This window comes from Vespa crabro, chromosome 3 (assembly GCF_910589235.1).
Source record: "Vespa crabro chromosome 3, iyVesCrab1.2, whole genome shotgun sequence".
Classification (NCBI taxonomy): Eukaryota; Metazoa; Arthropoda; class Insecta; order Hymenoptera; family Vespidae; genus Vespa; species Vespa crabro.
Genome location: NC_060957.1, coordinates 384,810 through 397,865, shown reverse-complemented (window position 1 = coordinate 397,865; position 13,056 = coordinate 384,810). Strand labels below are relative to the sequence as shown.

The window sequence follows — 13,056 nt, the reverse complement described above, 5'->3', positions numbered from 1 at the left end:
TCGCCGTTCTCGACTACTTTCGATTTGTACATTTTCGAAATTATATCTCCCCTGTATCATGCGTGTTTTAACAAAAATAAGGAGGAAGGATATAAAAGAAAAATAATAAATGAAAGAAAAGAGGAGAAGATAGACAAATGATGTTAAAGAAGAAGAACGAAAAGGAAAGTTAAGAAAGAAAGAGGACAAAAGTAAATTGTCTGTCTTTACATTAGTGTTCGTTCACGAAAGGATAAATAAATAAATAAATAAATAAATAAATAAATAAATAAATAAATAAAAAATCGTCTTCGTTTACAAGTCTGAAAGAGAAATAATTCTATGTATTAATGAAGACAAATTAATAATTGTGCGATAGAGAGAGAGAGAGAGAGAGAGAGAGAGAGAGAGAATGAATGTGCATGTTTGTGTGTGTGTGTGTGAGAGAGTGAGAGAGGGAGAAGATAAGCGCGCTCGAACGAAGAGAGTCGCACGTGTCGCCATACACGCTGTCTGCCAGAGCAGCCCTTAAATGCCGACAATCAAGGCTAGTGCAACTAATCAAACGATAATAAATAGAAAGGAAAGAAAAAAAAAACCTACCTAATAATGTTAATGAATATTAGAAAAAAAAAGAAAAAAAAAAAGAAAAAAAAAAAAAAAGAAAAAGAAAAAGCGAATGATCATTGTCGATTGTATATGTTTAGATGTGTAATATGAGACGTGTATGTGCATGTACATACACAAGTGTATGTACGTCAATTAATACGAAATAGGCCTCGTAAATGAGGCGCTGAAGTTCAGGCGTCGCGTGTTTGAATCTATAGAAAATAATGTTTGAAGAAACGAAGAAGGTGGTAACGATTGATCTATGGGATGTTTATTAAAGCAACAATAAAAGAAAACATATACATACTCGATGATAGCGGCATTAAGAGTACAAAGGACCGTACGCTTGGACGATTTTGTGTTCGGGATATTATTATTAATAGTGATTTATTGCAAAATGTAATTAATCGTCAGTCAAGGCCTTACTGATGTATACCTTCGTGCTTCGTCGCGTTTAGCTCGAATTCAATGAATTCTCAATATCTCGAGATATATACTCTAAATCGATTTGAGATCCCTCTTAGCGAAACCCTTAGTGAATTTTCCGAAAAGAAATTCGTAAACTTCTGTAACGTCATTTTATAATAAGCCGAATAAGTCAAAAGTTATCGAGAAAATTGGAAATTCTATGTGGTGACTTTGAAAAAAAAAAAAGAAAAAGCTGGCAAATTCGTTTTTACGAAATCTCTCGTCTAAATGAGAGTCTTTTATGACAAAGAGAGGAAGAGAGAGAGAGAGAGAGAGAGAGAGAGAGAGGCAGAGAAAGAGAGACAAAAAGGCAGACGAGACGAGAGACGTCGCTTGAGCATTAATTCTTTAATTAACGTGCACAGACGACAACATTATAACCCGAAGAAGATGAAATGTAGACGAAAAAAAGAAAAGACGAAAAATAATAATAATAAAAAAAAAAAGTTTCCGCCTTTTTCGCTAGAGAAACTCGAAAGTCGTGAGTGATCGATGCGTGAATCTTCTGATCCCAGGAGAGAGTGTAAAATCACAATCAATTATTAAGTATAGTAAATTTAATGCGAAAGAAGACAGAGACTAATAGGGGTTGGGGTGGGGGAGACGGCGAATAAAACATAAGCATATAGGTATCGAATTAATTAATACACGATCGCGAAGGAGGGGATGACCGCAGGCATGCAAAAAAAAAATAAAAAAAAAAATAAATAAATAAAAAATGAAAAAAAAAAAAAACAAAAAAAAAGTATGCGAAATATGAAGTTATTCGCCAAAAAAAGAAAATAAAAATAAAAATGAAAACCTTGGTAGCTGCGCATAAGGATATCTATAGCTTTTGGTAAAGTATTATATCGCCGCTAGGCTAAAGACAAAAAAAATTATACACACGCACATATGTACGTATGTACACGTCAAGATACAGTGACAATGAAGAACTTATGTTCACTTACATCTACACGACAAAAATAATATACACATACACCAGTACGCAGTAATACCAGGAAGAATATAATTTAATGCGGAACCCGACCCAAGAATCGGGCCCGTGCGAAGAATCGAATAATAAAATCAATACGAATAGTAAATTAGAGCGATATGTTTGAAAAACGTAATCGATCTCGATTATCCGAAACACTATCTATTAATTCGTCAATTTCCTTTACTAAGATACATTATATTAATATAAATCCCTAATTGCAACTTTAAATCTCGAGTAATTTTATTTGATAAATAGAAGAATTTCAAGAATCGTTAAATTTCTAATAAGATATGCAAAAGTAATTATTCTATTTATTACTGTCGTTTGTTTATTTGTTTATACGTATAAAACATTCTTAAATTAGTTTTTAAATTAGAAAAATTCTCTGTTCTACATTATTTTTACTCTCTTTTTCTCTCTCTCTCTCTCTCTCTCTCTATCTTTCTTTTTTCTTTTTTTTTTTTTATATTAACTTATTCGATATTCGCTATTCGTTTCGAATAATCGAGGTATCATCGTAATATATTCGCAAAATTTTTACGTCAGAACGTCCGAAAATCGATCGAGTAAAAATGAAAAAAAAAGAAAAATGAAAAAAAGGAAAAACAGAAACGTTTCAAAATCGCCTATTCGAACGCGACGTAGAGTCGAAAAGCGACGAGAACGCTGCTCCAAAAAAAAAAAAAAAAAGATTATCGACTGTATAAATCGAATCAATGAAGAATAAGAAAGAAGAGTTGTTTTTATATACTAATTAATATATTCGCTCGAAGAGAAAAAAAAAATGAAGATGAGGTTGAGTCGAATGGGACTAGTGTCCTTATATGTTCAACATAAGCTTCTCTCGAGACACACGGACGATTGCTTCATCATCCTATCTAATAAATAACTAAATAAATAAATAAATGAATGAGTAAATAATAAATTAATAATAAATTAATAATAATAATAATAATAATAATAGTAATAATAATAATAATAATAATAATAATAATAATAATAATAATAATAATAATATCGATAATGAAGAAAAACAAAAAAGGAGTAACAAATATCGCCTCTGAGCGCGAAACGAGACGCGCTGATTGTTTCGACTCGACTTTTTGCGATATTCGCACGGACCTGTAGACGAGAAATATCCGTGAAATCGGCCAATCGGGACACGAAGAATCTGTGTGTGCGCGTCAATTGAACGCTTCGTGATTCTCGTGTATATTTCTTTTTTTCTTTTACTTTTTCTTGATCTTATTTTTCTTTATATAGATATATATATATATATATATTCTAACAATCGAGATATTTATTACTTGAGATAAACGTTTCTTAACGTAAAGATTCGGGAAATTATTTATTCAGCAATCTTGTTTATTATTTATTGTTCGAACGTGCCTATCAATTTTGAATCGTGTCAATACGTACATACGAGAATCGGTAAGGAAAACGCTGGTTTCACGAATATCGTTCAAGTTACCTTCCATGTAACATCCATGAGATAATCATGTTATTAAGACTCTGCGTTTTTTAATATCAGCGAGGATCGCTCCGGACATCGGGCGGACAAAAGTGTTTTCAATAAACTGTTACATTACCTGATAGTTTGTCATTTATTTCCCATTATTTACGAAGCAACTTCGCATCAATTTTGATTACCATCAACGACTGACTTCGTGTGTAATCAATAAAATGGTATCTCATAATTATCTTTGAACTTCTAAAAAGGTTTATGTGAACGAAATTTCACAGATATTATCTCATTTTCTTGATGTTTTATCAATTACGATGTTGGTACGGAAGTATGACAAAAAAGTTAATAACAATCAATGAGATAATCAATGAATAAATTGAAAAATTGTTAATCTTTATCGATAAGATTTGATCTAGGAAAGAATTGAACCATGGATATACGTCAATCCAGAAGAAAGAAAATTTCGATAAAAAGTCATCTTTCGGAAGAATTTATACGTGTCACCCGAAGCAACCAGAGATTTATTGATATTTGCAGGCCATCTCGGTAACCTAAACAAAAATAAAAAAATAAAAAAAAAAAAAAAAGAAAAAAATAGAAAGAAATGTTGAGTTGGAAACATTTAACATAGTTCTTAACTATTTTACTTTTAATAATTATTTTTGTTTTTGTTTTTTTTTTTTTTCTTTTTTTTTGAAAGTTTTCACAAGCACCCATATGCAACTCGTTCAAAATCTCTAAGAGAAATGAATTCTACGTATAATAAATTTGAAAATCTTTCCAATCGGTCCTCCGACAGTAGTATCATCTTCCTCGGAACGTTTCATAAAACTCCACAACTTATTATCTTGGACGATAACGATGGAGAAGATGACAAAGTTATGGAAAATTTAGATACATAGATAGCAACGATAAAACAGAACGTAAATATTTTCTTGTAACAATATATCGATCATAATTAATTTATTTCAGTCCATCTTTTCAGAAGGAGTGCCAAAATTAATTACATCAGACCAAATGTTACTCAACAAATGTTTTTTTCAATGAAACATATTTTAAATCTATACAAAAATAATTAAATAATTTTATTGACATCGATTAACGAATAAGTGTAATACACATATGTGCATGAATTAATAAGTGAATTATTTCTTTCAAGATTAAACGTTCTTGTCCTTGTTATAATTTAAATATAATCGTTTCCTTTTATTTTTCGTGAGATATAAACAGCTGTCAGAAAATTACGGCAGAAAGATGATATAGCTTCTATCTCGGCCTTGCCCCTTCGCATTATTTTCGTCTGTCTTAACAGCGCCTCCGTCATGTAATGACGATTATTGATAGATGTCAATTTCGATAAATCCCTTTCGGACAATGAAATAGTTTTCACCCCTAATACGCTCAATTCCGAGGGGTGAATGCCAAGCCAACGAACTTTCGGACAAGCTAAACTATCGTTTTCCTTCGATAATGTTGAAGATCCGAAGCTAAATAATAGAACATTGAGAAAATAGACAAGACAAAAGTCGCGAATAAAAATTACATGTAATTATATGAAATTTACCGATAAACACACATGATATCCATACCAAAGGGATCAGCATCTACGATAATATAAATTGGAATATTTAGTTTTTCCGAAAGTAATTTAATTAGCATCCTGGTACCAATATCTGGGTAACCCTTTCCTGTTATTAGTATACAATTCAATAATTCCGTAGTATTCTCTTCTAATAATTTTTGAAATATTGAATCTTTCTCGACTATCAAAACGAATTTTGCTTTTGCACGAATCGAGATAATATTTGAGATTATCTGAGGAATAAGTGCACCTCCTGGAACATTGCAATCGATAGTCTGGTTGTCCATGAAGTATAGAGTTAAATTTCCTGCTATTAAACCCTTGGACGTAGCAATGAGTCCTATGAAATACACGTTTATTATTTCTTAAAAGTTAATCTATATATATATATACATGTATAATTTATATCATATTATCTATATAATCTATATAATCTATACAATATGATGTTTGTAATTATGTAAACGTAAAATTACTAAAATATACGCACCCAAATCCCACGGTGCACAATTCAAAAGTTCAGCGACATCATGCACAGCTAGATCTATGTACTTTTGCGTAGGAACCAAAATACCTGCTATGTCGTTTTTTAAATCATAGTAAAAAGATCGCCTAGTTATTCTGGTATTTGTAATTAATAATCGATGTGACATAGCCATAACTTTCATCATTAAGGCCAATTTGTTTTTACTCCTTTTGCGACAAAAATTCATACTATCTGTCGTATTCACTGAATTGTCATCTTCGTCGAATTCCAACGTCTTATCATCAGATTCATTAACATCATTTTCTAGTGATTCTAATGATTCCATTTTATCATAGTTATTTGGAACAAATACATTTGGAAATTCTCCAGAACAAATTTTCTGTATTATCATAAGAGTTGTATATTCAATCTTACGTATCAGTATTTGCCTGATCGAAAAATAACAATGTTACGTTTATATGTTTTCAAAATAAAATATAGATGATTGTTTTATATTATTGTTTATTTTTAAAATATCACCTTAATGGTTCGTTATCGACGAACGGTATATCGATTCTTTTTTCATCCGTATTTTCTTCCTTATCAAGACCCAGTAAGGTTGATCTTATTCGTTTTCCAGACAACATAGACATGATTCTTAAAAAGAAATATTTGTGTTTTATTAGAATATTATTTCTCCAATGCTTTTTCATTTTATAATTTCTAACATAAACAATAATTGTAAATTACAATTAAAAATGTTTATTTGTGATTCATAATACGTTCTCTAGATGTCTACACTATAATCTCCATGTCATGAGAAACGTTTTTATCGACACTATTTTTACAAAAATAGTGAAATTTAAAGTAAAACATAAGTGACAAAATCTATTTAATTTTGACTAATGCCAATGATGATGACATCTTCGACATTTTTATTCCTAAAACTTTATCGCATGAAATCTAATTTATAATTATCAAAATAGATCAAAAGATCGTCCTCTCAATGTTGTTATGATGAAAGCAAAACAATAGGCCAAAATATATACATTTTTTATAAAAAAAACAGTATGTATTTATATACATCAATATACAACAAATATTAATATAATCAATGTATATCAAATAATATGTTACTGTATATATAAATAAAATAATTAAAAAAAAAAAAAAAAAGAAAAAAAATACACATCATTTAACTCTAATATCAATGAAGTTAATTAGAATGAAACGCATGTAAGTCACATTTAAAAAATAATAAGAACGATAAAGTCAAAAGATCGCGGCCAAATTCTAAATTCACTTTATAACCTTCGTTTTACACATTTATAGTCGAGGTAGGAAAGCATTGTAAGATAAAAATCTACTGCCTATCGTCCTATTCGAATGTAACATTCTCACAGCAATAAACATATTAAGTTCTCGTTTGTTCGAAGATATATTGACCGTAGAAATGATGGAAATATCAGGAGAAAAGGGACATTAGTTTTTCATCTTAAGTCTACATTCATATCGAGTAGCAAATCTCAAGAGAACCGGACACCCTGCTGCGCATTTGTGAGCGCCGACCATTCAATACCATGCTACTGTATGTACTAAAGACACTCCAGGACCTCATTGTGCAACACAAAACACAGACGCGCGGCAAAATGTCCGATTCCAACGAAAATCCACTTCGATCTTTCGAAAAAATTACGCGAGTATAAAGTTCTCTTTCTCGATCATCCTCATTGTATTTCAACATATCAGAAAATATATATATATATATATATATATATATATATATATTATTTATAGATAGCAATAAAATCCTAAGTGTACTTTCGAGCGCACGTCGGCTATTAAATTTTCTTAATATAATTTAATAGTTCATCAATCAATATTCGATAGAATAAACCGATAGAATTGGAACGAATTTGTTCGATGTATTTAGAGATTTAAAAAAGTAAGTCCGTGCAGAAGATGAAAGCAGTCTTGACTACAGCAGAAAAAAATAAAGAGAGAGAGAGAGAGCGTCCCCGAACATGAGAGGTCAGAGTTCATCCCCATGTAAATTATCGCTATACAAATGGCGCGAGTCATTTGAGTCTGCAGATGCAATATAAATTTTCTCCGAACGGCGAGTCCGCATTGATGACCATTACCAGAAGTGCGGACTACGCTGAACAATAAATGCTAACGAGCTGGTATGGAAGTTTCTGACACGCGTCAAAACATTATGGAATTTGCCATTTTCCTTTTTGTCGTGAAAGACGCTATTTTCAGACCTTTTTCCCTTTTTATCTATTTTGCAAAAAATAAGTTCAGTTCAAATGTCCTACTGATCCAACCTAGAGATTATATCAGTCTCGTATTAAATTTAACTCTATTGATCGAAGGAAAGTATCGATATGTAATACGATAAAATGTTTGTTAGAGTACAAAATGTCAAACTCTTGTTAAATTAATCGATGGCGATTGAAGACATTCCTATGATAAAACTATTAATTTCTTAGATAATAAAATGAATTTCGCTTATTGTCAAAAAAACATTTATAACGAAATTTATTAAATCTTTTATTAGCAATATCTTGTCAATAATTCCTTCTCTACTTGATATGAATTTTGATGATATGATACCAGTAAAAATCTTTTCGATCCAAGAACACCACTCAAGACTTTAGTCCTTCTATACCAGTTCTCTTTAACACTCAACAAAAGGGATTATTCATGAAAAAATAATACATCTTCTAGGGCACGCTCTTGCTCAATTCCGCATTAAAGATACTCCAAGGCTGCGCGCTCTTACAAAAGACCAGGGGATAGTGTTACATTGTGCAACGAGTATATTCGAAAAACACCCCTTAGAATGGTCTCTTGAGTTCTCAAATAGCCCGTATACGAACGGCATAGTTCTCTTCGTCTTCACCGTCGCGATGCGTCCTCCAAAATATCGGTTAGACCTAAGAACCGCTTAAAGAATTTGCATTGGAATATAGATCACTCGAGTGGATACTAAAAACGTTTCGAAAACTAACATTTCAAATTTCTTTTAGCAAGACCAAATACTTTTTCGCTCCTATGATCCAAAGGTGACAATAAAATTCGATTCGTATTTCGATCGTACCTGTGAGAAGAAGGATCGAACGAAACTGGACACTTTACATCCTTTCGAAAGATCAAGAAGACCAACAAGTAATATTGAAAGAGCATTTTTGATTTCCGGTCGACCGAAAGACCATAATTGTCGCTACAATCTCGAAATTCGATCCTACATTGAAGACTTCTTTAACGTCGACGGTAAATTCGCTCTATGAATGTTAAAGCAAAGATTCTTCGAAATATATTTTTCACGCATGACGTGACACACGTGGAAATACCAGTCGAATATATTTCTACCTGCTGCAATCGTGCTTGACTTTCAGCTACTAGAAATGAAAAAAAAAAAAAAAAGTTGGAGAGGATTTTGTAACTCGATCGTCGAAAAATGCTCGTTATTTCATAAACCGCAAAATCTACCAAAAATCGACCTAGCAAGAATCGATTTTTCTATCGAAAGAAAGAGAAAGAGAAAAAGAAAGAAATGAAAAGACGGCGTAACAGTCGACGTTTCAAAGATCAATGGCCCCTTCTTAGGAACTCGGCTCGATCGAATCTCGCTTTCTCTTTCTTCGACATTTTTTCTCTCGCTTTCGTTCCTTCATACGTCGAAAAATTCCAAAGATAAGATCAAATTTGTCCAAACAGTGGGGGTTGAGACTGCAGGGGTTACTTCCAACGTACAAAGTTCGATCAAAGAAACGTAGAAGGGTAGTCTCAAAGGCATGGAAAAAGTATTTTACCTCTTTTTTATTATTGTTAATACTTGTTATTTCTTTTCGAGTAACGTTGTTTGACACTACTGATACAATAGTGCGTTTGTCTCAAATCAACTTTTCGATCGACAATTAAATGATATAGAAAATGTCGAAATTGTCGAACGTAACTACGATTATTATTTTCGAATAAAAATGAATAATATTACTATTTATTATTAATTATTATTTATATATATATATATATACGTATAAATTTAGAGTTTAAAGATTATATTAATTCTAACGATGATCTCGAAGGGATGGCTGATCAATATCACGATCTTGTCCGTATTTTAAGATCGATTCGGGATCCATGGGTGGGCCTTTACCTAATACCATGGCGACGACGGGAAAAAATATTCTTGTCGAAGATCGCTTGATCGATCGTCCATGAATTGTCGTACATGAATAAGTCTCGGCCCTTTCAAATCGATCCACGTGGAATTCCATATGGAAAGGAATTTCGACAATGGACAGATCGAAACTTTTTTCTTTCTTCTTCTTTTACTTTTTCCTTCGTATATTTCACGTTGTTCTTGTTTTAATACGTACAATAGACTTGTCGATTTTTCTTTTTCATAAGCAACTGGCTTTTCACAATTTTTTCGTGCGCTCTTCGTACGGTCGAACGTCAAAATTTTGCGAATGGCACTTATCGATAGCACTTGAGGCCACCACAGTTTTGCGAAGGGATCGGGAACGTTATTGTAGCGACCGCCGTGTTCACGCACGTTTCACACACGCCGACGATGCGAAGGGCGAAGGGCTTCGTCGAAAGGTACTTGACTCGAATCATAAGCTTGGGAAAGTTTGTCTCTCTTTACTAAATGGGAAACGTTACTACGAACCCTTCATCGTCAATCGAGTCGATAACCACACAATTTTCGTTATTAAAACATATACTAAAATACTTAAATAAAACGAAAGCTAATTTTACTTACATATTTCTTAAACAGATTTTTGTTTTTCTCTTCTAAGTATACATGACCAGGCTAATGGGTAAAAGGGAATGAATAGGTAGATAAAAGGGTAGATAAAAGATAAATAATAAACGACTCCCTTCTTTGAAATAAATTAAAAGAAAAAAAGCGTAAAAGGGCTTATAACAAGTTAATGATTTTATACGTTTCTTAATGTTTTAACTATACACAATAGACAATAGATTTTCAACTAAATCTTGAATTTGTTATATTTGCATTGACTATATCTTAAACTTTCCTTTATTTCAACTTTTCTCTCGGAGGAAAGAAACAAGGATGAAAAAAGAAACACGATCATTGAATCAATTATAGTTTTTAGATCACATGTGCAATACATTAAATGATAATTAATCGATCAAAATAACGACATCATCGTTTTTCTATTCCTTTATCCTTTTCTTTCTCATAATTAACTTGGCGAGAGGAGATCGATCGTGTATCTAAGTAAGATGTCAACTTGTGAAAACGATCAAGAAAGGTAGCAGTTTTATTACACGTCAAATATCTTCAGATGGATCAAAAAGGAAAAGAACGTAATATCATCCGACGTTTCAAGGATTACGTGTAAAAATAAAAAGGATTTTTTGTTGGGAAAATATAATGGAAAAGAAAGAGAATAAAGGAAATGAAGTAAAGGATTGAGAATCAAGAACGAAAGAATATATCGTGCATTCAAGGTATCGTTCGAAGTTTAACGACACAACAATATCTAACATTCGCGTCGGATGAATTTTTTTTTTTTATCTTCTTTTTATTGCTTCTATAATAAATAAAAGATAGGAAATACGATGGGATCGATGCCAAAAAAGGGGTCTTGATCACGGTTTTTTGTATAGTGACATTCCGAAGCTCGATTTTCGATTCGGCCGAGCGTACTGCAGACCTTAAGTGTAGGTCAGTTATACCAGACGAACTGGTTTGATCGGAAAGATGTTCGCCAATTAAATGGAATTGAACAACCTGTTATTTCCAGATACCACCTCCCTAACATTCTAGAAGGTCGTATATGATTTCTTGTCTCCATTTTTTGTCCGCGATTTTCTCTGAAGAAAGATAACTCTTTAATTGTCTTTTATAATTTTTTCTTTACTTAATCCTTACAATGTCATTTTTGTCTTTGTTCGATCATTTTCAATGGATTAAATTTGATCATTTCAATTCTTTTTTTTTTTTTTTTTTTTTTTTTTTAGATTAGAATTATGAAAATCTAGATAATGCGTTACACGGATTATCTGAATGAATCTTATCGTATCTTTTATCTATAACTAGATCATTAGATCTATAATAGATTATTATTAATAGTTTCACTTAAACATTTGACGTACTTTATTATGCATGGAAATAGCAAGCAGTATACATATTTTATGTTTAACAAATATATTCCATAATTATAATTATATTTTAGAGTTATACTACTTTAGAAAATGCACATATTAATTGTTAATAATTACAAAACGTATGTTAGCATAAAGAAAAAATAACTATCACCAGCCGTATAATAAATGTTCGTGTCTTATGTCGCGTGACGAAGCTCCTTGCAGCTGCTGTATTTTTTTCAAATGTGCGAAAGAGAATTTTTCATGATTCGAGACGAGCAGATGCGTCCTTCAAGAAAGGATATTTCTCGAAATCTCTTAACCATTTTTATCTCATTGTTCCTCAATGCTATCACATTTCGTTCGTTTTACGATTATACATATCCAGCATATATAATAGTTTATCGCTTTTTTTATTAATCCTATCGGTTTAATCCAATTTTATTTCCAATCATAAAAAACAAAGCAATCTGAATCATTATAGATCGAATCACAACGACATCGCACGGAACAAGATTAATTCGATCGACCAAATTGCCGTACCAATAATTAGGTGAGCCAAAAGGAGGAAAGAAAGAATCCGTGTGATCTTTAAGGGGCGGTCTTTATCGAGGCTTAAGAGGGTATTAAAGGTGAGGGATGAATAGCCATTGGCTCGACCCTTAAGGATCATTGGTTGCTCGATAAGAAGCCGAACGCTTTCTGATAAACTGCTCAAACCTTCTGACCGATTGATCTCCAATAACATTACGATAATGAAAGCGAACATTATCTTTCCTCGATCCCTTGGAATCTATACCGAAGAAAGAGTATTCTCTCAATGAAAATCGTCTTAAGATCGAATTAACTAACGTTAACGATGAACAATCGATTTCCAAAATTTTATCCGATGCAAATAGTGAAAGGTAAAAGATATTATATCTTTTTATTGCAATAAAATCTAATAACTTTGAGTGTCTTCTTTCTTTCGCAAGCATATGTTGGATCGTAAAAGAGATCAGGATGAAAGGAGAGAAAGTAAAAGAGAAAGATCGAAAACGAAGGAGATAAAGAAAAGAAGAGACTAGATAGAAAAGAGAGAAGGGTAACGTGGGTGTGAGCAAGGCAGATAGGGAGAGAGGGAGAGAGAGAGAGAGAACGTATGGACGTATGCAGAGGCAAAAACAGAAAGGATGGGCATCACCTGGACGAAGTAGTAGAGCACGCTCCTTCTCTCTACTTTTCCGCAATAGTAGGCAACTAGAAACGAATTTTTGGAGACCGTGGAAAACCATCTATGAGAATATCGGATAAAATCCAATGCATTGTCAAGCATGGCCAACCACGTTTCGAATCGCATAATACGTCAGATCGCATAACGTTCACAACTTTCCACG

General features: G+C 32.3%; 1 protein-coding gene across 2 annotated transcripts in view; it reads right to left on the bottom strand.

Moving 5' to 3' along the window:
• Positions 1 to 4,484: 4,484 nt before the first annotated feature.
• LOC124423131 (meiotic recombination protein SPO11) overlaps positions 4,485 to 13,056 on the bottom strand; it is a 43,015-nt gene continuing 34,443 nt past the window's right edge. For both annotated transcript variants that reach the window (XM_046960562.1, XM_046960563.1), the window contains exons 2-5: positions 6,089 to 6,205; positions 5,573 to 5,997; positions 5,065 to 5,422; positions 4,485 to 4,987 (exon numbers count right to left, since the gene is read on the bottom strand). In XM_046960562.1, coding sequence (XP_046816518.1) covers positions 4,687 to 4,987; positions 5,065 to 5,422; positions 5,573 to 5,997; positions 6,089 to 6,201 — 1,197 coding nt within the window. In that variant the 5' untranslated portion in view covers positions 6,202 to 6,205 and the 3' untranslated portion in view covers positions 4,485 to 4,686. The remainder of the gene's footprint in view (positions 4,988 to 5,064; positions 5,423 to 5,572; positions 5,998 to 6,088; positions 6,206 to 13,056) is intronic.